At 57.1% G+C, this 27,850-nt stretch overlaps 3 protein-coding genes and 3 pseudogenes across 9 annotated transcripts in view; 1 reads left to right on the top strand and 5 right to left on the bottom strand.

Annotated features, from left to right (window-relative positions):
• Window positions 1-27,850, top strand: part of LOC147030766 (tensin-1-like) — a 434,197-nt gene that overhangs the window by 372,160 nt on the left and 34,187 nt on the right. For all 7 annotated transcript variants that reach the window (XM_085875172.1, XM_085875169.1, XM_085875171.1 and 4 more), the window contains one exon: window positions 1,080-1,136. In XM_085875172.1, the coding sequence (XP_085731298.1) occupies window positions 1,080-1,136 (57 nt within the window). The remainder of the gene's footprint in view (window positions 1-1,079; window positions 1,137-27,850) is intronic.
• On the bottom strand, window positions 281-4,513 carry LOC147030768 (uncharacterized; annotated as a pseudogene).
• LOC147030769 (uncharacterized) lies at window positions 5,382-6,511 on the bottom strand. Its single transcript, XM_085872046.1, has one exon. The coding sequence runs from the start codon at window positions 6,509-6,511 to the stop codon at window positions 5,537-5,539; it is 975 nt and encodes a 324-aa protein (XP_085728172.1). The 3' UTR covers window positions 5,382-5,536.
• LOC147030770 (uncharacterized) lies at window positions 6,773-11,553 on the bottom strand. The gene is given in 4 exon segments (XM_085872047.1): window positions 6,773-8,226; window positions 8,366-8,654; window positions 9,035-9,958; window positions 9,961-11,553. Coding segments are annotated over 4 exon segments (3,741 nt in total). The 5' UTR covers window positions 11,035-11,553.
• Window positions 14,019-18,136, bottom strand: LOC147030771 (uncharacterized; annotated as a pseudogene).
• On the bottom strand, window positions 19,879-24,541 carry LOC147030772 (uncharacterized; annotated as a pseudogene).

The raw sequence follows: 27,850 nt of genomic DNA on the forward strand, positions 1-27,850 counted from the left end.
GGGATTAGTTATGGTCCAAGAATCATGCCATTAGATTTTGGACTTGGTCCAAAGTCTAATATGGCCGCTATGGAGGCCATTTTGAAAAAAATATTTGAATTTTTGTTTTTGCATTTCTACATGTTTTTAGTGATTTCCAACCAAAAATAAATAAATTTGTTGGAGAAAAAAAAACAGAAAATTTTGCAACTTTTTTCAAAAAAATTTCAATTTTATTTGAAAAACATTTGAATTTTTTTTTTTGCATTTCGACATGTTTTAAGTGATTTCCAACCCCCCCCCCCCAAAAAAAATTTGTTCGATAAAAAAACCAGAAATTTTGCACCTTTTTTTCAAAAAAATTTCGATTTTATTTTTTGGCATTTCTACATGCGCGTCGATCTTGTTTAGTTTATTTAATCCTAGTTCAGTAGAGTCTGATCCGTTTTGACCGACAATGAATAAGATATCAGGTTCACTTAAGTGACCCAGCAGTATTGGCGGCGGAGGTTTTGCACTCTACCGAGTGCTCCCCCTCTAGTTGAATTTGTGTGCGGAGTTTTGGAGAAGAAAGCAAGTACATATTTTGGGTGGCTCAAACCCCCTGCAGCCCACCCAGACCCTGATTTTTTTTTTATAATGCCATGAACAAACTTTAGTACATCATGGGTGATGAAGGTTGTGGTCAAGTTTTATCGAAATCGTGTGTCATTTCGGAGAAAAGAGCAAATACCTATTTTGGGGGGGGTCAAACCCACTCCCCCACCCCCATAGATTCCCTGACTGAGCACAGATTTTGATGTGGTCAATACACCTTCGTTCGGCATCAGATATGAAGCTTGTGGCCAAGTTTCATCAATAATGATTGAAGTGTTTATGGACTGACTGACTGACTCACTCACTCACTCACCTATGGACACTGTTCGATCGCATAAGCTTATTGGACTAAAGTCCAGGTGAGCTAAAAATCTGAGACCAAAATATTTGGAAGACGATTTACACAACTTTAGCTCAAATATTATTTTGAAAAAGAGGGCACAATTGCTTCAAGGTCCCTTCAGGATATAATTTTGCTTTTCCCACCACTCCTCTTTTTGTAGATCCATCAGACAAATCTTCATCAAACTCAGCGGCAGAACTGCTGAAGCAAGGTGCAGGTGAGAAATAACTTTCATGCATAAATTGACAAGTTCCAAGGGAAATATATCTTCATGGCAAGAGGGAAAGGCATGATTTCAAAATACAGTATATTTAAAGAAGTAACAGTTATTTCCTTGAGTCTCACAAGAGCTCACACCCATGCACATGTAATCCATATCAAACAAAAACGTGTGGGTGCATCGGACACCAACATGCGCCAACACACACATCTCAATTTCAGTAAAGAATGACCGTCAGTCCACGCATCTCTTCCTCAGCATCTGGCACTCCTGGCATCTTTTCCTCACAGTCCGTCACTCCCGGCATCTTTTCCTCAGCATCCGTCACGCCAGGCATCTTTCCCTCACCATCCGTCACTCCCGGCATCGTTTCTTCAGCATCCGTCACTCCCGGCATCTTTTCCTCACCATCCGTCACTCCCGGCATCTTTCCCTCACCATCCGTCACTCCCGGCATCTTTCCCTCACCTTCCGTCACTCCCGGCATCGTTTCTTCAGCAGCCGTCACTCCAGGCATCTTTTCCTCAGCATCCGTCACGCCAGACATCTTTTCCTCAGCATCCGGAACTCCCGGCATCTTTTCCTCAGCATCCGTCACTCCCAACATCTGTTCCTCAACATCGGTCAGTCCCGGCATCTCTTCCTCAGCATCCGGCACTCCAGGCATCTCTTCCTCAGCATCCGGCACTCCCGGCATCCCTTCCTCAGCATCCGGCACTCCCGGCATCCCTTCCTCAGCATCCGGCACTCCCGGCATCCGTTCCTCAACATCCGTCACTCCCAGCATCTTTTCCTCAGCGTCCGTCACTCCCGGCATCTGTTCCTCAGCATCCATCACTCCCGACATCTTTTCCTCAGCATCCAGCACTCCCGACATCTTTTCCTCAGCACCCGTCACTCCCGGAATCTTTTCCTCAGGATCCGTCACTCCAGGCATCTTTTCCTCAGCATCCGTCACGCCAGGCATCTTTTCCTCAGCATCCGTCACTCCCGGCATATTTTCCTCAGCATCCGTCACTCCCGGCATATTTTCCTCAGCATCCGTCACTCCCGGCATCTTTTCCTCAGCATCCGTCACTCCCGGCATCTGTGCCTCAGCGTCCGTCACTCCAGGCATCTCTTCCTCACCTTCCGTCACTCCCGGCATCTGCACCTAAGCATCCATCACTCCCGACATCTTTTCCTCAGCATCCGCAACGCCAGGCATCTTTTCCTCAGCGTCCGGCACTCCCGGCATCTTTTCCTCAGCGTCCGGCACTCCCGGCATCTTTTCCTCAGCGTCCGGCACTCCCGGCATCTTTTCCTCAGCGTCCGGCACTCCCGGCATCTTTTCCTCAGCGTCCGGCACTCCCGGCATCTTTTCCTCAGCGTCCGGCACTCCCGGCATCTTTTCCTCAGCGTCCGGCACTCCCGGCATCTTTTCCTCAGCGTCCGGCACTCCCGGCATCTTTTCCTCAGCATCCGCCACGCCAGGCATCTTTTCCTCAGCATACGGAACTCCCGGCATCTTTTCCTCAGCGTCCGGCACTCCCGGCATCTCTTTCTCAGCGTACCGCACTCCCGGCATCTCTTCCTCAGCGTCCGGGACTCCCGGCATCTTTCCCTCAGCATCCGTCACTCCCGGCATCTTATCCTCAGCCTCCGTAACTCCCGGCATCTTTCCCTTCCCATCCGTCGCTCCCGGCATCTTTTCCTCAGCATCCGTCATGCCAGGCATCTTTCCCTCAGCATCCGTCACTCCCGGCATCTTATCCTCAGCATCCAGCACTCACGGCATCTTTTCCTCACCGTCCGTCACTCCCGGCACCTTTTCCTCACCATAACTTCACTCCCAGCATCTTTTCCTCACCATCGGTCACTCCAGGCATCTTTTCCTCAGCATCCGTCACTCGCGGCATCTTTTCCTCACCATCCGTCACTCCCGGCATCTTTTCCTCAGCGTCCGGCACTCCCGGCATCTTTTCCTCAGCGTCCGCCACGCCAGGCATCTTTTCCTCAGCATCCGGAACTCCCGGCATCTTTTACTCAGCGTCCGGCACTCCCGGCATCTTTCTCAGCGTACGGCACTCCCGGCATCTCGTCCTCAGCGTACGGCACTCCCGGCATCTCTTCATCAGCGTACGGCACTCCCGGCATCTCTTCCTCAGCGTCCGGGACTCCCGGCATCTTTCCCTCAGCATCCGTCACTCCCGGCATCTTATCCTCAGCCTCCGTCACTCCCGGCATCTTTCCCTTGCCATCCGTCGCTCCCGGCATCTTTTCCTCAGCATCCGTCATGCCAGGCATCTTTCCCTCAGCATCAGTCACTCCCGGCATCTTATCCTCAGCCGCGGTCACTCCCGGCATCTTTCCCTTACCATCCGTCGCTCCCGGCATCTTTTCCTCAGCATCCGTCAGGCCAGGCATATTTTCCTCAACATCCAGAATCCCGGCATTTGTTCCTCACAGTCCATCACTCCCGGCATCTTTTCCTCACCTTCCGTCACTCCCGGCATCTTTCCCTCACCATCCGGAACTCCCAGCATCTGCTCCTCAGTATCCGTCACTCCAGGAATCTTTTCCTCAACGTCCGTCACTCCCGGCATCTCTTCCTCAGCATCGGTCACTCCAGGCATCTTTTCCTCAGCATCGGTCACTCCAGGCATCTTTTCCTCAGCATCGGTCACTCCAGGCATCTTTTCCTCAGCATCGGTCACTCCAGGCATCTGTTCCTCAGCGTCCGTCACTCCAGGCATCTGTTCCTCACCTTCCGTCACTCCCGGCATCTGTTCCTCAGCATCCGTCACTCCCGACATCTTTTCTTCAGCATCCGCCACGCCAGGCATCTTTTCCTCAACATCCGTCACGCCAGGCATCTTTTCCTCAACATCCGTCACGCCAGGCATCTTTTCCTCAACATCCGTCACGCCAGGCATCTTTTCCTCAACATCCGTCACGCCAGGCATCTTTCCCTCAGCATCCGGAACTCCCGGCATCTCTTCTTCAGCATCTGCCACGCCCGGCAACTTTTCCTCAGCATCCGGAACTCCCGGCATCTGTTCCTCACCGTCCGTCATGCCAGGTATCTTTTCCTCAGTATCCATCACTCCCGGCATCTTTCCCTCACCATCCGTCACTCCCGGCATCTTTTCCTCACCATCCTTCATGCCAGGCATCTTTTCCTCAGCATCCGTCAACCCAGGCATCTTTTCCTCAACATCGGTCACTCCAGGCATCTTTTCCTCAACATCCGGCACTCCCGGCATCTCTTCCTCAGCATCCGGCACTTCCGGCATCTTTTCCTCACTGTCCGTCACTCCAGGCATCTTTTCCTCAACATCCGTCACTCCCGGCATCTTTTCTTCAGCATCCGCCACACAAGGAACTCCCGGCATCTTTTCCTCACCATTCCTCACTCCCGGCATCTTTCCCTCACCATCCGTCACTCCGGGAATCTTTTCCTCAGCATCCGTCACTCCAGGCATCTTTTCCTCAGCAGCCATCACTCCAGGCATCTTTTCCTCAGCGTCCGGCACTCCCGGCATCTTTTCCTCAGCATCCGCCACGCCAGGCATCTTTTCCTCAGCATCCGGAACTCCCGGCATCTTTTCCTCACCATCCGTCACTCCCGGCATCTTTTCCTCACCATCCGTCACTCCCGGCATCTTTCCCTCAGCATCTGTCACTCTCGGCATCTTTTCCTCAACATCCGTCAGTCCCGGCATCTCTTCCTCAGCATCCGGCACCTCTTCCTCACCGTCCGTCACTCCCGGCACCTTTTCCTCACCATAACTTCACTCCCAGCATCTTTTCCTCACCATCCGTCACTCCAGGCATCTTTTCCTCAGCATCCGTCACTCGCGGCATCTTTTCCTCACCATCCGTCACTCCCGGCATCTGTTCCTCAGCATCCGTCACTCCAGGCATCTCTTCCTCAGCGTCCGTCACTCCCGGCATCTTTCCCTCACCATCCGTCACTCCCGGCATCTTTTCCTCAGCGTCCGCCACGTCAGGCATCTTTTCCTCAGCATCCGGAACTCCCGGCATCTTTTCCTCAGCATCCGGAACTCCCGGCATCTTTTCCTCAGCGTCCGGCACTCCCGGCATCTTTCTCAGCGTACGGCACTCCCGGCATCTTTCTCAGCGTACGGCACTCCCGGCATCTTTCTCAGCGTACGGCACTCCCGGCATCTCGTCCTCAGCGTACGGCACTCCCGGCATCTCTTCCTCAGCGTACGGCACTCCCGGCATCTCTTCCTCCGCGTCCGGGACTCCCGGCATCTTTCCCTCAGCATCCGTCACTCCCGGCATCTTATCCTCAGCCTCCATCACTCCCGGCATCTTTCCCTTACCATCCGTCGCTCCCGGCATCTTTCCCTCAGCATCCGTCACGCCAGGCATCGTTTCCTCAACATCCGTCACTTCCAGCGCATCTTTTCCTCAGCATCGGTCACTCCAGGCATCTTTTCCTCAGCATCGGTCACTACAGGCATCTTTTCCTCAGCATCGGTCACTCCAGGCATCTGTTCCTCAGCGTCCGTCACTCCAGGCATCTCTTCCTCACCTTCCGTCACTCCCGGCATCTGTTCCTCAGCATCCGTCACTCCCGACATCTTTTCTTCAGCATCCGCCACGCCAGGCATCTTTTCCTCAACATCCGTCACGCCAGGCATCTTTCCCTCAGCATCTGCCACGCCCGGCATCTTTCCCTCACCATCCTTCATGCCAGGCATCTTTTCCTCAGCATCCGTCAACCCAGGCATCTTTTCCTCAACATCGGTCACTCCAGGCATCTTTTCCTCAACATCCGGCACTCCCGGCATCTCTTCCTCAGCATCCGGCACTTCCGGCATCTCTTCCTCAGCGTCCATCACTTCCGGCATCTTTTCCTCACTGTCCGTCACTCCCGGCATCTCTTCCTCAGCATCCGGCACTCCCGGCATCTCTTCCTCAGCAACCGGCACTCCCGGCATCTCTTCCTCAGCAACCGGCACTCCCGGCATCTCTTCCTCAGCATCCGGCACTCCCGGCATCTCTTCCTCAGCATCCGGCACTCCCGGCATCTTTTCCTCACCATCAGTCATTCCCGGCATCTGTTCCTCACCATCCGTCACTCCCGGCATCTTTCCCTCAACATCCGTCACGTCAGGCATATTTTCCTCAGCATTAGGAACTCCCGGCATTTGTTCCTCAGCATCGGTCACTCCAGGCATCTTTTCCTCGAAGTCCGTCAATCCCGGCATCTGTTCCTCGACGTCCCTCAATCCCGGCATCTCTTCCTCAACATCCGTCACTCCAGGCATCTCTTCCTCAGCGTCCGTCACTCCCGGCATCTTTTCCTCACCGTCCGTCACTCCCGGCATCTGTTCCTCAGTATCCCTCACTCCCGGCATCTTTTCCTCAGCATCCGTCCCTCAACATCGGTCACTCCAGGCATCTTTTCCTCAACATCGGTCTGTCCCGGCATCTCTTCCTCAGCATCCGGCACTCCCAGCATCTCTTCCTCAGCATCCGGCACTCCCAGCATCTCTTCCTCAGCATCCGGCACCTGTTCCTCAGCATCCGTCACTCCAGGCGTCGTTTCCTCAACATCCCTCACTTCCGACATCTTTTCTTCAGCATCCGCCAGGCAAGGAACTCCCGGCATCTTTTCCTCAGCATCCGTCACACCAGGCATCTTTTTCAGCATCCGGCACTCCCGGCATCTCTTCCTCAGCATCCGGCACTCCCGGCATCTCTTCCTCAGCATCCGGCACTCCCGGCATCTCTTCCTCAGCATCCGGCACTCCCGGCATCTCTTCCTCAGCATCCGGCACTCCCGGCATCTCTTCCTCAGCATCCGGCACTCCCGGCATCTCTTCCTCAGCATCCGGCACTCCCGGCATCTCTTCCTCAGCATCCGGCACTCCCGGCATCTCTTCCTCAGCATCCGGCACTCCCGGCATCTCTTCCTCAGCATCCGGCACTCCCGGCATCTCTTCCTCAGCATCCGGCACTCCCGGCATCTCTTCCTCAGCATCCGGCACTCCCGGCATCTCTTCCTCAGCATCCGGCACTCCCGGCATCTCTTCCTCAGCATCCGGCACTCCCGGCATCTCTTCCTCAGCATCCGGCACTCCCGGCATCTCTTCCTCAGCATCCGGCACTCCAGGCATCTGTTCCTCAGCGTCCGTCACTCCAGGCATCTGTTCCTCACCTTCCGTCACTCCCGGCATCTGTTCCTCAGCATCCGTCACTCCCGACATCTTTTCTTCAGCATCCGCCACGCCAGGCATCTTTTCCTCAACATCCGTCACGCCAGGCATCTTTTCCTCAACATCCGTCACGCCAGGCATCTTTTCCTCAACATCCGTCACGCCAGGCATCTTTTCCTCAACATCCGTCACGCCAGGCATCTTTCCCTCAGCATCCGGAACTCCCGGCATCTCTTCTTCAGCATCTGCCACGCCCGGCAACTTTTCCTCAGCATCCGGAACTCCCGGCATCTGTTCCTCACCGTCCGTCATGCCAGGTATCTTTTCCTCAGTATCCATCACTCCCGGCATCTTTCCCTCACCATCCGTCACTCCCGGCATCTTTTCCTCACCATCCTTCATGCCAGGCATCTTTTCCTCAGCATCCGTCAACCCAGGCATCTTTTCCTCAACATCGGTCACTCCAGGCATCTTTTCCTCAACATCCGGCACTCCCGGCATCTCTTCCTCAGCATCCGGCACTTCCGGCATCTTTTCCTCACTGTCCGTCACTCCAGGCATCTTTTCCTCAACATCCGTCACTCCCGGCATCTTTTCTTCAGCATCCGCCACACAAGGAACTCCCGGCATCTTTTCCTCACCATTCCTCACTCCCGGCATCTTTCCCTCACCATCCGTCACTCCGGGAATCTTTTCCTCAGCATCCGTCACTCCAGGCATCTTTTCCTCAGCAGCCATCACTCCAGGCATCTTTTCCTCAGCGTCCGGCACTCCCGGCATCTTTTCCTCAGCATCCGCCACGCCAGGCATCTTTTCCTCAGCATCCGGAACTCCCGGCATCTTTTCCTCACCATCCGTCACTCCCGGCATCTTTTCCTCACCATCCGTCACTCCCGGCATCTTTCCCTCAGCATCTGTCACTCTCGGCATCTTTTCCTCAACATCCGTCAGTCCCGGCATCTCTTCCTCAGCATCCGGCACCTCTTCCTCACCGTCCGTCACTCCCGGCACCTTTTCCTCACCATAACTTCACTCCCAGCATCTTTTCCTCACCATCCGTCACTCCAGGCATCTTTTCCTCAGCATCCGTCACTCGCGGCATCTTTTCCTCACCATCCGTCACTCCCGGCATCTGTTCCTCAGCATCCGTCACTCCAGGCATCTCTTCCTCAGCGTCCGTCACTCCCGGCATCTTTCCCTCACCATCCGTCACTCCCGGCATCTTTTCCTCAGCGTCCGCCACGTCAGGCATCTTTTCCTCAGCATCCGGAACTCCCGGCATCTTTTCCTCAGCATCCGGAACTCCCGGCATCTTTTCCTCAGCGTCCGGCACTCCCGGCATCTTTCTCAGCGTACGGCACTCCCGGCATCTTTCTCAGCGTACGGCACTCCCGGCATCTTTCTCAGCGTACGGCACTCCCGGCATCTCGTCCTCAGCGTACGGCACTCCCGGCATCTCTTCCTCAGCGTACGGCACTCCCGGCATCTCTTCCTCCGCGTCCGGGACTCCCGGCATCTTTCCCTCAGCATCCGTCACTCCCGGCATCTTATCCTCAGCCTCCATCACTCCCGGCATCTTTCCCTTACCATCCGTCGCTCCCGGCATCTTTCCCTCAGCATCCGTCACGCCAGGCATCGTTTCCTCAACATCCGTCACTTCCAGCGCATCTTTTCCTCAGCATCGGTCACTCCAGGCATCTTTTCCTCAGCATCGGTCACTACAGGCATCTTTTCCTCAGCATCGGTCACTCCAGGCATCTGTTCCTCAGCGTCCGTCACTCCAGGCATCTCTTCCTCACCTTCCGTCACTCCCGGCATCTGTTCCTCAGCATCCGTCACTCCCGACATCTTTTCTTCAGCATCCGCCACGCCAGGCATCTTTTCCTCAACATCCGTCACGCCAGGCATCTTTCCCTCAGCATCTGCCACGCCCGGCATCTTTCCCTCACCATCCTTCATGCCAGGCATCTTTTCCTCAGCATCCGTCAACCCAGGCATCTTTTCCTCAACATCGGTCACTCCAGGCATCTTTTCCTCAACATCCGGCACTCCCGGCATCTCTTCCTCAGCATCCGGCACTTCCGGCATCTCTTCCTCAGCGTCCATCACTTCCGGCATCTTTTCCTCACTGTCCGTCACTCCCGGCATCTCTTCCTCAGCATCCGGCACTCCCGGCATCTCTTCCTCAGCAACCGGCACTCCCGGCATCTCTTCCTCAGCAACCGGCACTCCCGGCATCTCTTCCTCAGCATCCGGCACTCCCGGCATCTCTTCCTCAGCATCCGTCACTCCCGGCATCTTTTCCTCACCATCAGTCATTCCCGGCATCTGTTCCTCACCATCCGTCACTCCCGGCATCTTTCCCTCAACATCCGTCACGTCAGGCATATTTTCCTCAGCATTAGGAACTCCCGGCATTTGTTCCTCAGCATCGGTCACTCCAGGCATCTTTTCCTCGAAGTCCGTCAATCCCGGCATCTGTTCCTCGACGTCCCTCAATCCCGGCATCTCTTCCTCAACATCCGTCACTCCAGGCATCTCTTCCTCAGCGTCCGTCACTCCCGGCATCTTTTCCTCACCGTCCGTCACTCCCGGCATCTGTTCCTCAGTATCCCTCACTCCCGGCATCTTTTCCTCAGCATCCGTCCCTCAACATCGGTCACTCCAGGCATCTTTTCCTCAACATCGGTCTGTCCCGGCATCTCTTCCTCAGCATCCGGCACTCCCAGCATCTCTTCCTCAGCATCCGGCACTCCCAGCATCTCTTCCTCAGCATCCGGCACCTGTTCCTCAGCATCCGTCACTCCAGGCGTCGTTTCCTCAACATCCCTCACTTCCGACATCTTTTCTTCAGCATCCGCCAGGCAAGGAACTCCCGGCATCTTTTCCTCAGCATCCGTCACACCAGGCATCTTTTTTTCAGCATCCGGCACTCCCGGCATCTCTTCCTCAGCATCCGGCACTCCCGGCATCTCTTCCTCAGCATCCGGCACTCCCGGCATCTCTTCCTCAGCATCCGGCACTCCCGGCATCTCTTCCTCAGCATCCGGCACTCCCGGCATCTCTTCCTCAGCATCCGGCACTCCCGGCATCTCTTCCTCAGCATCCGGCACTCCCGGCATCTCTTCCTCAGCATCCGGCACTCCCGGCATCTCTTCCTCAGCATCCGGCACTCCCGGCATCTCTTCCTCAGCATCCGGCACTCCCGGCATCTCTTCCTCAGCATCCGGCACTCCCGGCATCTCTTCCTCAGCATCCGGCACTCCCGGCATCTCTTCCTCAGCATCCGGCACTCCCGGCATCTCTTCCTCAGCATCCGGCACTCCCGGCATCTCTTCCTCAGCATCCGGCACTCCCGGCATCTCTTCCTCAGCATCCGTCACTCCCGGCATCTTTTCCTCACCATCCGTCATTCCCGGCATCTGTTCCTCACCATCCGTCACTCCCGGCATCTTTCCCTCAACATCCGTCACTCCAGGCATCTCTTCCTCAGCGTCCGTCACTCCCGGCATCTCTTCCTCAGCATCCGTCACTCCCGGCATCTTTTCCTCACCGTCCGTCACTCCCGGCATCTGTTCCTCAGTATCCCTCACTCCCGGCATCTTTTCCTCACCATCCGTCACTCCCGGCATCTTTCCCTCAGCATCCGTCACTCCCGGCATCTTTTCCTCAGCATCCGTCACTCTCGGCATCTTTTCCTCACCGTCCGTCACTCCCGGCATCTATTCCTCACCATCCGTCACTCCCGGCATCTTTTCCTCACCATCCGTCACTCCCGGCATCTTTCCCTCAACATCCGTCACTCCCGGCATCTTTTCTTCAGCGTCCGGCACTCCCGGCATCTTTTCTTCAGCGTCCGGCACTCCCGGCATCTTTTCCTCAGCGTCCGGCACTCCCGGCATCTTTTCCTCAGCATCCGCCACGCCAGGCATCTTTTCCTCAGCATCCGGAACTCCCGGCATCTTTTCCTCAGCGTCCGGCACTCCCGGCATCTTTCTCAGCGTACCGCACTCCCGGCATCTCTTCCTCAGCGTCCGGGACTCCCGGCATCTTTCCCTCAGCGTCCGTCACTCCCGGCATCTTATCCTCAGCCTCCGTCACTCCCGGCATCTTTCCCTTCCCATCCGTCGCTCCCGGCATCTTTTCCTCAGCATCCGTCATGCCAGGCATCTTTCCCTCAGCCTCCGTCACTCCCGGCATCTTATCCTCAGCATCCAGCACTCACGGCATCTTTTCCTCACCGTCCGTCACTCCCCGCACCTTTTCCTCACCATAACTTCACTCCCAGCATCTTTTCCTCACCATCCGTCACTCCAGGCATCTTTTCCTCAGCATCCGTCACTCGCGGCATCTTTTCCTCACCATCCGTCACTCCCGGCATCTGTTCCTCAGCATCCGTCACTCCAGGCATCTCTTCCTCAGCGTCCGTCACTCCCGGCATCTTTCCCTCACCAACCGTCACTCCCGGCATCTTTTCCTCAGCGTCCGCCACGTCAGGCATCTTTTCCTCAGCATCCGGAACTCCCGGCATCTTTTCCTCAGCGTCCGGCACTCCCGGCATCTTTCTCAGCGTACGGCACTCCCGGCATCTTTCTCAGCGTACGGCACTCCCGGCATCTCGTCCTCAGCGTACGGCACTCCCGGCATCTCTTCCTCAGCGTACGGCACTCCCGGCATCTCTTCCTCAGCGTACGGCACTCCCGGCATCTCTTCCTCAGCGTCCGGGACTCCCGGCATCTTTCCCTCAGCATCCGTCACTCCCGGCATCTTATCCTCAGCCTCCGTCACTCCCGGCATCTTTCTCTTACCATCCGTCGCTCCCGGCATCTTTCCCTCAGCATCCGTCATGCCAGGCATCTTTCCCTCAGCATCCGCAACTCCCGGCATCTTTTCCTCAGCGTCCTGCACTCCCGGCATCTCTTTCTCAGCGTATGGCACTCCTGGCATCTCTTCCTCAGCGTCCGGGACTCCCGGCATCTTTCCCTCGGCATCCGTCACTCCCGGCGCATCTTTTCCTCAGCATCCGTAACGCCAGGCATATTTTCCTCAGCATCCAGAATCCCGGCATTTGTTCCTCAACATAGTTCACTCCAGGCATCTTTTCCTCAACAACCGTCTGTCCCGCCATCTTTCCTCACCATCCGTCGCTCCCGGCATCTTTTCCTCAGCATCCGTCATGCCAGGCATCTTTCCCTCAGCCTCCGTCACTCCCGGCATCTTATCCTCAGCATCCAGCACTCACGGCATCTTTTCCTCACCGTGCGTCACTCCCCGCACCTTTTCCTCACCATAACTTCACTCCCAGCATCTTTTCCTCACCATCCGTCACTCCAGGCATCTTTTCCTCAGCATCCGTCACTCGCGGCATCTTTTCCTCACCATCCGTCACTCCCGGCATCTGTTCCTCAGCATCCGTCACTCCAGGCATCTCTTCCTCAGCGTCCGTCACTCCCGGCATCTTTCCCTCACCATCCGTCACTCCCGGCATCTTTTCCTCAGCGTCCGCCACGTCAGGCATCTTTTCCTCAGCATCCGGAACTCCCGGCATCTTTTCCTCAGCGTCCGGCACTCCCGGCATCTTTCTCAGCGTACGGCACTCCCGGCATCTTTCTCAGCGTACGGCACTCCCGGCATCTCGTCCTCAGCGTACGGCACTCCCGGCATCTCTTCCTCAGCGTACGGCACTCCCGGCATCTCTTCCTCAGCGTACGGCACTCCCGGCATCTCTTCCTCAGCGTACGGCACTCCCGGCATCTTTCCCTCAGCATCCGTCACTCCCGGCATCTTATCCTCAGCCTCCGTCACTCCCGGCATCTTTCCCTTACCATCCGTCGCTCCCGGCATCTTTCCCTCAGCATCCGTCATGCCAGGCATCTTTCCCTCAGCATCCGCAACTCCCGGCATCTTTTCCTCAGCGTCCTGCACTCCCGGCATCTCTTTCTCAGCGTATGGCACTCCTGGCATCTCTTCCTCAGCGTCCGGGACTCCCGGCATCTTTCCCTCGGCATCCGTCACTCCCGGCGCATCTTTTCCTCAGCATCCGTAACGCCAGGCATATTTTCCTCAGCATCCAGAATCCCGGCATTTGTTCCTCAACATAGTTCACTCCAGGCATCTTTTCCTCAACAACCGTCTGTCCCGCCATCTTTTCCTCACCATCCGTCGCTCCCGGCATAGTTTCCTCAGCATTCGTCACTCCCGGAATCTTTTCCTCAGCATGTGTCTCTCCAGGTATCTTTTCCTCAGCAGCCATCACTCCAGGCATCTTTTCCTCAACATCCGTCAGGACAGGCATCTTTTCCTCAGCATCCGTCACGCCAGGCATCTTTTCCTCAGCATCCGTCACGCCAGGCATCTTTTCCTCAGCATCCGTCACGCCAGGCATCTTTTCCTCAGCATCCGTCACGCCAGGCATCTTTTCCTCAGCATCCGTCACTCCCGGCATCTATTCCTCAGCATCCGTCACGCCAGGCATCTTTTCCTCAGCATCCGTCACGCCAGGCATCTTTTCCTCAGCATCCGTCACTTCCGGCATATTTTCCTCAGCATCCGTCACTCCCAGCATCTTTTCCTCAGCGTCCGTCACTCCCGGCATCCGTCACTTCCGGCATATTTTCCTCAGCATCCGTCACTCCCGGCATCTTTTCCTCAGCGTCCGTCACTCCCGGCATCTTTTCCTCAGCATCCGTCACTCCCGACATCTTTTCCTCAGCGTCGGCCACGCCAGGCATCTTTTCCTCAGCATCCGTCACTCCCGGCATCTTTTCCTCAGCATCCGTCACTTCCGGCATCTTTTCCTCAGCGTCCGTCACTCCCGGCATCCGTCACGCCAGGCATCTTTTCCTCAGCATCCGTCACTCCCGGCATCTTTTCCTCAGCATCCGTCACTCCCGGCATCTTTTCCTCACCGTCCGTCACTCCCGGCATCTTTTCCTCACCGTCCGTCACTCCCGGCATCTTTTCCTCACCGTCCGTCACTCCCGGCATCTTTTCCTCACCGTCCGTCACTCCCGGCATCTTTTCCTCAGCGTCCGTCACTCCCGGCATCTTTTCCTCAGCGTCCGTCACTCCCGGCATCTTTTCCTCAGCGTCCGTCACTCCCGGCATCTTTTCCTCAGCGTCCGTCACTCCACGCATCTCTTCCTCAGTGACCGGCACTCCCGGCATCTTTTCCTCACCGTCTGTCACGCCAGGCATCTCTTCATCACCATCCGTCACTCCAGGCATCTTTTCCTCAGCATGCGTCACGCCAGGCATCTTTTCCTCAGCATGCGTCACGCCAGGCATCTTTTCCTCAGCATGCGTCACGCCAGGCATCTTTTCCTCAGCATGCGTCACGCCAGGCATCTTTTCCTCAGCATCCTTCACTCCCAGCATCTTTTCCTCAGCAGCCGGAACTCCCGGCATCTCTTCCTCAGCAGCCGGAACTCCCGGCATCTCTTCCTCAGCATCCGAAACTCCCGGCATCTCTTCCTCAGCATCCGGCACTCCCGGCATCTCTTCCTCAGCATCCGGCACTCCCGGCATCTCTTCCTCAGCATCCGGCACTCCCGGCATCTCTTCCTCAGCATCCGGCACTCCGGGCATCTCTTCCTCAGCATCCGGCACTCCCGGCATCTCTTCCTCAGCATCCGGCACTCCCGGCATCTCTTCCTCAGCATCCGGCACTCCCGGCATCTCTTCCTCAGCATCCGGCACTCCCGGCATCTCTTCCTCAGCATCCGCAACTCCCGGCATCTCTTCCTCAGCATTCGGCTCTCCCGGCATCTCTTCCTCAGCATCCCTCACCTGTTCCTCAGCATCCGTCACTCCAGGCATCTTTTCCTCAACATCCGTCACTTCCGGCATCTTTTCTTCAGCATCCGCCACACAAGGAACTCCCGGCATCTTTTCCTCAGCATCCGTCACTCCAGGCATCTTTTCCTCACCGTCCGTCCCGCCAGGCATCTTTTCCTCAGCATCCGTCACGCCAGGCATCTTTTCCTCAACATCCGTCACTCCCGGCATCTATTCCTCAGCATCCGTCACGCCAGGCATCTTTTCCTCAGCATCCGTCACGCCAGGCATCTTTTCCTCAGCATCCGTCACTTCCGGCATATTTTCCTCAGCATCCGTCACTCCCAGCATCTTTTCCTCAGCGTCCGTCACTCCCGGCATCCGTCACTTCCGGCATATTTTCCTCAGCATCCGTCACTCCGAGCATCTTTTCCTCAGCGTCCGTCACTCCCGGCATCTTTTCCTCAGCGTCCGTCACTCCCGGCATCTTTTCCTCAGCGTCCGCCACGCCAGGCATCTTTTCCTCAGCGTCGGTCACTCCCGGTATCTTTTCCTCAGCATCCGTCACTCCCGGCATCTTTTCCTCAGCATCCGTCACTCCCGGCATCTTTTCCTCAGCATCCGTCACTCCCGACATCTTTTCCTCAGCATCCGGCACTCCCGGCATCTCTTCCTCAGCATCCGGCACTCCCGGCATCTCTTCCTCAGCATCCGGCACTCCCGGCATCTCTTCCTCAGCATCCGGCACTCCCGGCATCTCTTCCTCAGCATCCGGCACTCCCGGCATCTCTTCCTCAGCATCCGGCACTCCCGGCATCTCTTCCTCAGCATCCGGCACTCCCGGCATTTCTTCCTCAGCATCCGGCACTCCCGGCATCTCTTCCTCAGCATCCGGCACTCCCGGCATCTCTTCCTCAGCATCCGGCACTCCCGGCATCTCTTCCTCAGCATCCGGCACTCCCGGCATCTCTTCCTCAGCATCCGTCACTCCCGGCATCTTTTCCTCACCATCCGTCATTCCCGGCATCTGTTCCTCACCATCCGTCACTCCCGGCATCTTTCCCTCAACATCCGTCACTCCAGGCATCTCTTCCTCAGCGTCCGTCACTCCCGGCATCTCTTCCTCAGCATCCGTCACTCCCGGCATCTTTTCCTCACCGTCCGTCACTCCCGGCATCTGTTCCTCAGTATCCCTCACTCCCGGCATCTTTTCCTCACCATCCGTCACTCCCGGCATCTTTCCCTCAGCATCCGTCACTCCCGGCATCTTTTCCTCAGCATCCGTCACTCTCGGCATCTTTTCCTCACCGTCCGTCACTCCCGGCATCTATTCCTCACCATCCGTCACTCCCGGCATCTTTTCCTCACCATCCGTCACTCCCGGCATCTTTCCCTCAACATCCGTCACTCCCGGCATCTTTTCTTCAGCGTCCGGCACTCCCGGCATCTTTTCTTCAGCGTCCGGCACTCCCGGCATCTTTTCCTCAGCGTCCGGCACTCCCGGCATCTTTTCCTCAGCATCCGCCACGCCAGGCATCTTTTCCTCAGCATCCGGAACTCCCGGCATCTTTTCCTCAGCGTCCGGCACTCCCGGCATCTTTCTCAGCGTCCGGCACTCCCGGCATCTTTCCCTCAGCGTCCGTCACTCCCGGCATCTTATCCTCAGCCTCCGTCACTCCCGGCATCTTTCCCTTCCCATCCGTCGCTCCCGGCATCTTTTCCTCAGCATCCGTCATGCCAGGCATCTTTCCCTCAGCCTCCGTCACTCCCGGCATCTTATCCTCAGCATCCAGCACTCACGGCATCTTTTCCTCACCGTCCGTCACTCCCCGCACCTTTTCCTCACCATAACTTCACTCCCAGCATCTTTTCCTCACCATCCGTCACTCCAGGCATCTTTTCCTCAGCATCCGTCACTCGCGGCATCTTTTCCTCACCATCCGTCACTCCCGGCATCTGTTCCTCAGCATCCGTCACTCCAGGCATCTCTTCCTCAGCGTCCGTCACTCCCGGCATCTTTCCCTCACCAACCGTCACTCCCGGCATCTTTTCCTCAGCGTCCGCCACGTCAGGCATCTTTTCCTCAGCATCCGGAACTCCCGGCATCTTTTCCTCAGCGTCCGGCACTCCCGGCATCTTTCTCAGCGTACGGCACTCCCGGCATCTTTCTCAGCGTACGGCACTCCCGGCATCTCGTCCTCAGCGTACGGCACTCCCGGCATCTCTTCCTCAGCATTCGGCTCTCCCGGCATCTCTTCCTCAGCATCCCTCACCTGTTCCTCAGCATCCGTCACTCCAGGCATCTTTTCCTCAACATCCGTCACTTCCGGCATCTTTTCTTCAGCATCCGCCACACAAGGAACTCCCGGCATCTTTTCCTCAGCATCCGTCACTCCAGGCATCTTTTCCTCACCGTCCGTCCCGCCAGGCATCTTTTCCTCAGCATCCGTCACGCCAGGCATCTTTTCCTCAACATCCGTCACTCCCGGCATCTATTCCTCAGCATCCGTCACGCCAGGCATCTTTTCCTCAGCATCCGTCACGCCAGGCATCTTTTCCTCAGCATCCGTCACTTCCGGCATATTTTCCTCAGCATCCGTCACTCCCAGCATCTTTTCCTCAGCGTCCGTCACTCCCGGCATCCGTCACTTCCGGCATATTTTCCTCAGCATCCGTCACTCCGAGCATCTTTTCCTCAGCGTCCGTCACTCCCGGCATCTTTTCCTCAGCGTCCGTCACTCCCGGCATCTTTTCCTCAGCGTCCGCCACGCCAGGCATCTTTTCCTCAGCGTCGGTCACTCCCGGTATCTTTTCCTCAGCATCCGTCACTCCCGGCATCTTTTCCTCAGCATCCGTCACTCCCGGCATCTTTTCCTCAGCATCCGTCACTCCCGACATCTTTTCCTCAGCGTCGGCCACGCCAGGCATCTTTTCCTCAGCATCCGTCACTCCCGGCATCTTTTCCTCAGCATCCGTCACTTCCGGCATATTTTCCTCAACATCCGTCACTCCCAGCATCTTTTCCTCAGCGTCCGTCACTCCCGGCATCCGTCACGCCAGGCATCTTTTCCTCAGCATCCGTCACTCCCGGCATCTTTTCCTCAGCATCCGTCACTCCCGGCATCTTTTCCTCACCGTCCGTCACTCCCGGCATCTTTTCCTCACCGTCCGTCACTCCCGGCATCTTTTCCTCACCGTCCGTCACTCCCGGCATCTTTTCCTCAGCGTCCGTCACTCCCGGCATCTTTTCCTCAGCGTCCGTCACTCCCGGCATCTTTTCCTCAGCATCCGTCATGCCAGGCATCTTTTCCTCAGCATCCGTCACTCCCGGCGCATCTCTTCCTCAGCGTACGGCACTCCCGGCATCTCTTCCTCAGCGTCCGGGACTCCCGGCATCTTTCCCTCAGCATCCGTCACTCCCGGCATCTTATCCTCAGCCTCCGTCACTCCCGGCATCTTTCCCTTACCATCCGTCGCTCCCGGCATCTTTCCCTCAGCATCCGTCATGCCAGGCATCTTTCCCTCAGCATCCGTCACTCCCGGCATCTTATCCTCAGCCTCCTTCACTCCCAGCATCTTTCCCTTTCCATCCGTCGCTCCCGGCATCTTTTCCTCAGCATCCGTCATGCCAGGCATCTTTTCCTCAGCATCCGTCATGCCAGGCATCTTTTCCTCAGCATCCGTCACTCCCGGCGCATCTTTTCCTCAGCATCCGTCACGCCAGGCATATTTTCCTCAACATCCAGAATCCCGGCATTTGTTCCTCACAGTCCATCACTCCCGGCATCTTTTCCTCACCTTCCGTCACTCCCGGCATCTTTCCCTCACCATCCGGAACTCCCAGCATCTGCTCCTCAGCATCCGTCACGCCAGGCATCGTTTCCTCAACATCCGTCACTTCCAGCGCATCTTTTCCTCAGCATCGGTCACTCCAGGCATCTTTTCCTCAGCATCGGTCACTACAGGCATCTTTTCCTCAGCATCGGTCACTCCAGGCATCTGTTCCTCAGCGTCCGTCACTCCAGGCATCTCTTCCTCACCTTCCGTCACTCCCGGCATCTGTTCCTCAGCATCCGTCACTCCCGACATCTTTTCTTCAGCATCCGCCACGCCAGGCATCTTTTCCTCAACATCCGTCACGCCAGGCATCTTTCCCTCAGCATCTGCCACGCCCGGCATCTTTCCCTCACCATCCTTCATGCCAGGCATCTTTTCCTCAGCATCCGTCAACCCAGGCATCTTTTCCTCAACATCGGTCACTCCAGGCATCTTTTCCTCAACATCCGGCACTCCCGGCAGCTCTTCCTCAGCATCCGGCACTTCCGGCATCTCTTCCTCAGCGTCCGTCACTTCCGGCATCTTTTCCTCACTGTCCGTCACTCCCGGCATCTCTTCCTCAGCATCCGGCACTCCCGGCATCTGTTCCTCAGCATCCGGCACTCCCGGCATCTCTTCCTCAGCATCCGTCACTCCCGGCATCTCTTCCTCAGCATCCGTCACTCCCGGCATCTTTTCCTCACCATCCGTCATTCCCGGCATCTGTTCCTCACCATCCGTCACTCCCGGCATCTTTCCCTCAACATCCGTCACGTCAGGCATATTTTCTTCAGCATTAGGAACTCCCGGCATTCGTTCCTCAGCATCGGTCACTCCAGGCATCTTTTCCTCGAAGTCCCTCAATCCCGGCATCTCTTCCTCAACATCCGTCACTCCAGGCATCTCTTCCTCAGCGTCCGTCACTCCCGGTATCTCTTCCTCAGCATCCGTCACTCCCGGCATCTTTTCCTCACCGTCCGTCACTCCCGGCATCTGTTCCTCAGTATCCCTCACTCCCGGCATCTTTTCCTCAGCATCCGTCCCTCAACATCGGTCACTCCAGGCATCTTTTCCTCAACATCGGTCTGTCCCGGCATCTCTTCCTCAGCATCCGGCACTCCCAGCATCTCTTCCTCAGCATCCGGCACCTGTTCCTCAGCATCCGTCACTCCACGCATCGTTTCCTCAACATCCCTCACTTCCGGCATCTTTTCTTCAGCATCCGCCAGGCAAGGAACTCCCGGCATCTTTTCCTCAGCATCCGTCACACCAGGCATCTTTTTTTCAGCATCCGGCACTCCCGGCATCTCTTCCTCAGCATCCGGCACTCCCGGCATCTCTTCCTCAGCATCCGGCACTCCCGGCATCTCTTCCTCAGCATCCGACACTCCCGGCATCTCTTCCTCAGCATCCGGCACTCCCGGCATCTCTTCCTCACCATCCGTCATTCCCGGCATCTGTTCCTCACCATCCGTCACTCCCGGCATCTTTCCCTCAACATCCGTCACGTCAGGCATATTTTCCTCAGCATTAGGAACTCCCGGCATTTGTTCCTCAGCATCGGTCACTCCAGGCATCTTTTCCTCGACGTCCGTCAATCCCGGCATCTGTTCCTCGACGTCCCTGAATCCCGGCATCTCTTCCTCAACATCCGTCACTCCAGGCATCTCTTCCTCAGCGTCCGTCACTCCCGGCATCTCTTCCTCAGCATCCGTCACTCCCGGCATCTTTTCCTCACCGTCCGTCACTCCCGGCATCTGTTCCTCAGTATCCCTCACTCATGGCATCTTTTCCTCACCATCCGTCACTCCCGGCATCTTTTCCTCAGCATCTCTCACTCTCGGCATCTTTTCCTCACCGTCCGTCACTCCCGGCATCTATTCCTCACCATCTGTCACTCCCGGCATCTTTTCCTCACCATCCGTCACTCCCGGCATCTTTTCCTCACCATCCTTCACTCCCGGCATCTTTTCTTCAGCGTCCGGCACTCCCGGCATCTTTTCCTCAGCGTCCGGCACTCCCGGCATCTTTTCCTCAGCATCCGCCACGCCAGGCATCTTTTCCTCAGCGTCCGGAACTCCCGGCATCTTTTCCTCAGCGTCCGGCACTCCCGGCATCTTTCTCAGCGTACCGCACTCCCGGCATCTCTTCCTCAGCGTCCGGGACTCCCGGCATCTTTCCCTCAGCGTCCGTCACTCCCGGCATCTTATCCTCAGCCTCCGTCACTCCCGGCATCTTTCCCTTCCCATCCGTCGCTCCCGGCATCTTTTCCTCAGCATCCGTCATGCCAGGCATATTTCCCTCAGCCTCCGTCACTTCCGGCATCTTATCCTCAGCATCCAGCATTCACGGCATCTTTTCCTCACCGTCCGTCACTCCCGGCACCTTTTCCTCACCATAACTTCACTCCCAGCATCTTTTCCTCACCATCCGTCACTCCAGGCATCTTTTCCTCAGCATCCGTCACTCGCGGCATCTTTTCCTCACCATCCGTCACTCCCGGCATCTGTTCCTCAGCATCCGTCACTCCAGGCATCTCTTCCTCAGCGTCCGTCACTCCCGGCATCTTTCCCTCACCATCCGTCACTCCCGGCATCTTTTCCTCAGCGTCCGCCACGTCAGGCATCTTTTCCTCAGCATCCGGAACTCCCGGCATCTTTTCCTCAGCGTCCGGCACTCCCGGCATCTTTCTCAGCGTACGGCACTCCCGGCATCTTTCTCAGCGTACGGCACTCCCGGCATCTCGTCCTCAGCGTACGGCACTCCCGGCATCTCTTCCTCAGCGTACGGCACTCCCGGCATCTCTTCCTCAGCGTACGGCACTCCCGGCATCTCTTCCTCAGCGTACGGCACTCCCGGCATCTCTTCCTCAGCGTCCGGGACTCCCGGCATCTTTCCCTCAGCATCCGTCACTCCCGGCATCTTATCCTCAGCCTCCGTCACTCCCGGCATCTTTCCCTTACCATCCGTCGCTCCCGGCATCTTTCCCTCAGCATCCGTCACGCCAGGCATCGTTTCCTCAACATCCGTCACTTCCAGCGCATCTTTTCCTCAGCATCGGTCACTCCAGGCATCTTTTCCTCAGCATCGGTCACTACAGGCATCTTTTCCTCAGCATCGGTCACTCCAGGCATCTGTTCCTCAGCGTCCGTCACTCCAGGCATCTCTTCCTCACCTTCCGTCACTCCCGGCATCTGTTCCTCAGCATCCGTCACTCCCGACATCTTTTCTTCAGCATCCGCCACGCCAGGCATCTTTTCCTCAACATCCGTCACGCCAGGCATCTTTCCCTCAGCATCTGCCACGCCCGGCATCTTTCCCTCACCATCCTTCATGCCAGGCATCTTTTCCTCAGCATCCGTCAACCCAGGCATCTTTTCCTCAACATCGGTCACTCCAGGCATCTTTTCCTCAACATCCGGCACTCCCGGCATCTCTTCCTCAGCATCCGGCACTTCCGGCATCTCTTCCTCAGCGTCCATCACTTCCGGCATCTTTTCCTCACTGTCCGTCACTCCCGGCATCTCTTCCTCAGCATCCGGCACTCCCGGCATCTCTTCCTCAGCATCCGTCACTCGCGGCATCTTTTCCTCACCATCCGTCACTCCCGGCATCTGTTCCTCAGCATCCGTCACTCCAGGCATCTCTTCCTCAGCGTCCGTCACTCCCGGCATCTTTCCCTCACCGTCCGTCACTCCCGGCATCTTTTCCTCAGCGTCCGCCACGTCAGGCATCTTTTCCTCAGCATCCGGAACTCCCGGCATCTTTTCCTCAGCGTCCGGCACTCCCGGCATCTTTCTCAGCGTACGGCACTCCCGGCATCTTTCTCAGCGTACGGCACTCCCGGCATCTCATCCTCAGCGGACTGCACTCCCGGCATCTCTTCCTCAGCGTACGGCACTCCCGGCATCTCTTCCTCAGCATACGGCACTCCCGGCATCTCTTCCTCAGCGTACGGCACTCCCGGCATCTCTTCCTCAGCGTCCGGGACTCCCGGCATCTTTCCCTCAGCATCCGTCACTCCCGGCATCTTATCCTCAGCCTCCGTCACTCCCGGCATCTTTCCCTTACCATCCGTCGCTCCCGGCATCTTTCCCTCAGCATCCGTCACGCCAGGCATCGTTTCCTCAACATCCGTCACTTCCAGCGCATCTTTTCCTCAGCATCGGTCACTCCAGGCATCTTTTCCTCAGCATCGGTCACTACAGGCATCTTTTCCTCAGCATCGGTCACTCCAGGCATCTGTTCCTCAACATCCGTCACGCCAGGCATCTTTCCCTCAGCATCTGCCACGCCCGGCATCTTTCCCTCACCATCCTTCATGCCAGGCATCTTTTCCTCAGCATCCGTCAACCCAGGCATCTTTTCCTCAACATCGGTCACTCCAGGCATCTTTTCCTCAACATCCGGCACTCCCGGCATCTCTTCCTCAGCATCCGGCACTTCCGGCATCTCTTCCTCAGCGTCCATCACTTCCGGCATCTTTTCCTCACTGTCCGTCACTCCCGGCATCTCTTCCTCAGCATCCGGCACTCCCGGCATCTCTTCCTCAGCAACCGGCACTCCCGGCATCTCTTCCTCAGCATCCGGCACTCCCGGCATCTGTTCCTCAGCATCCGGCACTCCCGGCATCTGTTCCTCAGCATCCGGCACTCCCGGCATCTCTTCCTCAGCATCCGTCACTCCCGGCATCTTTTCCTCACCATCCGTCATTCCCGGCATCTGTTCCTCACCATCCGTCACTCCCGGCATCTTTCCCTCAACATCCGTCACGTCAGGCATATTTTCCTCAGCATTAGGAACTCCCGGCATTTGTTCCTCAGCATCGGTCACTCCAGGCATCTTTTCCTCGAAGTCCGTCCAATCCCGGCATCTGTTCCTCGACGTCCCTCAATCCCGGCATCTCTTCCTCAACATCCGTCACTCCAGGCATCTCTTCCTCAGCGTCCGTCACTCCCGGCATCTCTTCCTCAGCATCCGTCACTCCCGGCATCTTTTCCTCACCGTCCGTCACTCCCGGCATCTGTTCCTCAGTATCCCTCACTCCCGGCATCTTTTCCTCAGCATCCGTCCCTCAACATCGGTCACTCCAGGCATCTTTTCCTCAACATCGGTTTGTCCCGGCATCTCTTCCTCAGCATCCGGCACTCCCAGCATCTCTTCCTCAGCATCCGGCACCTGTTCCTCAGCATCCGTCACTCCAGGCATCGTTTCCTCAACATCCCTCACTTCCGGCATCTTTTCTTCAGCATCCGCCAGGCAAGGAACTCCCGGCATCTTTTCCTCAGCATCCGTCACACCAGGCATCTTTTTTTCAGCATCCGGCACTCCCGGCATCTCTTCCTCAGCATCCGGCACTCCCGGCATCTCTTCCTCAGCATCCGGCACTCCCGGCATCTCTTCCTCAGCATCCGGCACTCCCGGCATCTCTTCCTCAGCATCCGGCACTCCCGGCATCTCTTCCTCAGCATCCGGCACTCCCGGCATCTCTTCCTCAGCATCCGGCACTCCCGGCATCTCTTCCTCAGCATCCGGCACTCCCGGCATCTCTTCCTCAGCATCCGGCACTCCCGGCATCTCTTCCTCAGCACCCGGCACTCCCGGCATCTCTTCCTCAGCATCCGGCACTCCCGGCATCTCTTCCTCAGCATCCGGAACTCCCGGCATCTTTTCCTCACCATCCGTCACTCCCGGCATCTTTTCCTCACCATCCGTCACTCCCGGCATCTTTCCCTCAGCATCTGTCACTCTCGGCATCTTTTCCTCAACATCCGTCAGTCCCGGCATCTCTTCCTCAGCATCCGGCACCTCTTCCTCACCGTCCGTCACTCCCGGCACCTTTTCCTCACCATAACTTCACTCCCAGCATCTTTTCCTCACCATCCGTCACTCCAGGCATCTTTTCCTCAGCATCCGTCACTCGCGGCATCTTTTCCTCACCATCCGTCACTCCCGGCATCTGTTCCTCAGCATCCGTCACTCCAGGCATCTCTTCCTCAGCGTCCGTCACTCCCGGCATCTTTCCCTCACCATCCGTCACTCCCGGCATCTTTTCCTCAGCGTCCGCCACGTCAGGCATCTTTTCCTCAGCATCCGGATCTCCCGGCATCTTTTCCTCAGCGTCCGGCACTCCCGGCATCTTTCTCAGCGTACGGCACTCCCGGCATCTTTCTCAGCGTACGGCACTCCCGGCATCTCGTCCTCAGCGTACGGCACTCCCGGCATCTCTTCCTCAGCGTACGGCACTCCCGGCATCTCTTCCTCCGCGTCCGGGACTCCCGGCATCTTTCCCTCAGCATCCGTCACTCCCGGCATCTTATCCTCAGCCTCCGTCACTCCCGGCATCTTTCCCTTACCATCCGTCGCTCCCGGCATCTTTCCCTCAGCATCCGTCACGCCAGGCATCGTTTCCTCAACATCCGTCACTTCCAGCGCATCTTTTCCTCAGCATCGGTCACTCCAGGCATCTTTTCCTCAGCATCGGTCACTCCAGGCATCTGTTCCTCAGCGTCCGTCACTCCAGGCATCTCTTCCTCACCTTCCGTCACTCCCGGCATCTGTTCCTCAGCATCCGTCACTCCCGACATCTTTTCTTCAGCATCCGCCACGCCAGGCATCTTTTCCTCAACATCCGTCACGCCAGGCATCTTTCCCTCAGCATCTGCCACGCCCGGCATCTTTCCCTCACCATCCTTCATGCCAGGCATCTTTTCCTCAGCATCCGTCAACCCAGGCATCTTTTCCTCAACATCGGTCACTCCAGGCATCTTTTCCTCAACATCCGGCACTCCCGGCATCTCTTCCTCAGCATCCGGCACTTCCGGCATCTCTTCCTCAGCGTCCATCACTTCCGGCATCTTTTCCTCACTGTCCGTCACTCCCGGCATCTCTTCCTCAGCATCCGGCACTCCCGGCATCTCTTCCTCAGCAACCGGCACTCCCGGCATCTCTTCCTCAGCATCCGGCACTCCCGGCATCTGTTCCTCAGCATCCGGCACTCCCGGCATCTCTTCCTCAGCATCCGTCACTCCCGGCATCTTTTCCTCACCATCCGTCATTCCCGGCATCTGTTCCTCACCATCCGTCACTCCCGGCATCTTTCCCTCAACATCCGTCACGTCAGGCATATTTTCCTCAGCATTCGGAACTCCCGGCATTTGTTCCTCAGCATCGGTCACTCCAGGCATCTTTTCCTCGAAGTCCGTCAATCCCGGCATCTGTTCCTCGACGTCCCTCAATCCCGGCATCTCTTCCTCAACATCCGTCACTCCAGGCATCTCTTCCTCAGCGTCCGTCACTCCCGGCATCTTTTCCTCACCGTCCGTCACTCCCGGCATCTGTTCCTCAGTATCCCTCACTCCCGGCATCTTTTCCTCAGCATCCGTCCCTCAACATCGGTCACTCCAGGCATCTTTTCCTCAACATCGGTCTGTCCCGGCATCTCTTCCTCAGCATCCGGCACTCCCAGCATCTCTTCCTCAGCATCCGGCACTCCCAGCATCTCTTCCTCAGCATCCGGCACCTGTTCCTCAGCATCCGTCACTCCAGGCATCGTTTCCTCAACATCCCTCACTTCCGACATCTTTTCTTCAGCATCCGCCAGGCAAGGAACTCCCGGCATCTTTTCCTCAGCATCCGTCACACCAGGCATCTTTTTTTCAGCATCCGGCACTCCCGGCATCTCTTCCTCAGCATCCGGCACTCCCGGCATCTCTTCCTCAGCATCCGGCACTCCCGGCATCTCTTCCTCAGCATCCGGCACTCCCGGCATCTCTTCCTCAGCATCCGGCACTCCCGGCATCTCTTCCTCAGCATCCGGCACTCCCGGCATCTCTTCCTCAGCATCCGGCACTCCCGGCATCTCTTCCTCAGCATCCGGCACTCCCGGCATCTCTTCCTCAGCATCCGGCACTCCCGGCATCTCTTCCTCAGCATCCGGCACTCCCGGCATCTCTTCCTCAGCATCCGGCACTCCCGGCATCTCTTCCTCAGCATCCGGCACTCCCGGCATCTCTTCCTCAGCATCCGGCACTCCCGGCATCTCTTCCTCAGCATCCGGCACTCCCGGCATCTCTTCCTCAGCATCCGTCACTCCCGGCATCTTTTCCTCACCATCCGTCATTCCCGGCATCTGTTCCTCACCATCCGTCACTCCCGGCATCTTTCCCTCAACATCCGTCACTCCAGGCATCTCTTCCTCAGCGTCCGTCACTCCCGGTATCTCTTCCTCAGCATCCGTCACTCCCGGCATCTTTTCCTCACCGTCCGTCACTCCCGGCATCTGTTCCTCAGTATCCCTCACTCCCGGCATCTTTTCCTCACCATCCGTCACTCCCGGCATCTTTCCCTCAGCATCCGTCACTCCCGGCATCTTTTCCTCAGCATCCGTCACTCTCGGCATCTTTTCCTCACCGTCCGTCACTCCCGGCATCTATTCCTCACCATCCGTCACTCCCGGCATCTTTTCCTCACCATCCGTCACTCCCGGCATCTTTCCCTCAACATCCGTCACTCCCGGCATCTTTTCTTCAGCGTCCGGCACTCCCGGCATCTTTTCTTCAGCGTCCGGCACTCCCGGCATCTTTTCCTCAGCGTCCGGCACTCCCGGCATCTTTTCCTCAGCATCCGCCACGCCAGGCATCTTTTCCTCAGCATCCGTCACTCCCGGCATCTTTTCCTCACCGTCCGTCACTCCCGGCATCTGTTCCTCAGTATCCCTCACTCCCGGCATCTTTTCCTCACCATCCGTCACTCCCGGCATCTTTCCCTCAGCATCCGTCACTCCCGGCATCTTTTCCTCAGCATCCGTCACTCTCGGCATCTTTTCCTCACCGTCCGTCACTCCCGGCATCTATTCCTCACCATCCGTCACTCCCGGCATCTTTTCCTCACCATCCGTCACTCCCGGCATCTTTCCCTCAACATCCGTCACTCCCGGCATCTTTT

Source organism: Eptatretus burgeri, chromosome 3, assembly GCF_056783735.1.
Source record: "Eptatretus burgeri isolate ZD-2024b chromosome 3, Ebu_testis_v1, whole genome shotgun sequence".
NCBI lineage: Eukaryota > Metazoa > Chordata > Myxini > Myxiniformes > Myxinidae > Eptatretus > Eptatretus burgeri.

Excerpts from the sequence above, each read along its gene's own strand:
- LOC147030769 (XM_085872046.1), bottom strand. The coding sequence starts at position 6,511 with ATGCCGGGAGTGAGGGATACTGAGGAACAGATGCCGGGAGTGACGGAC.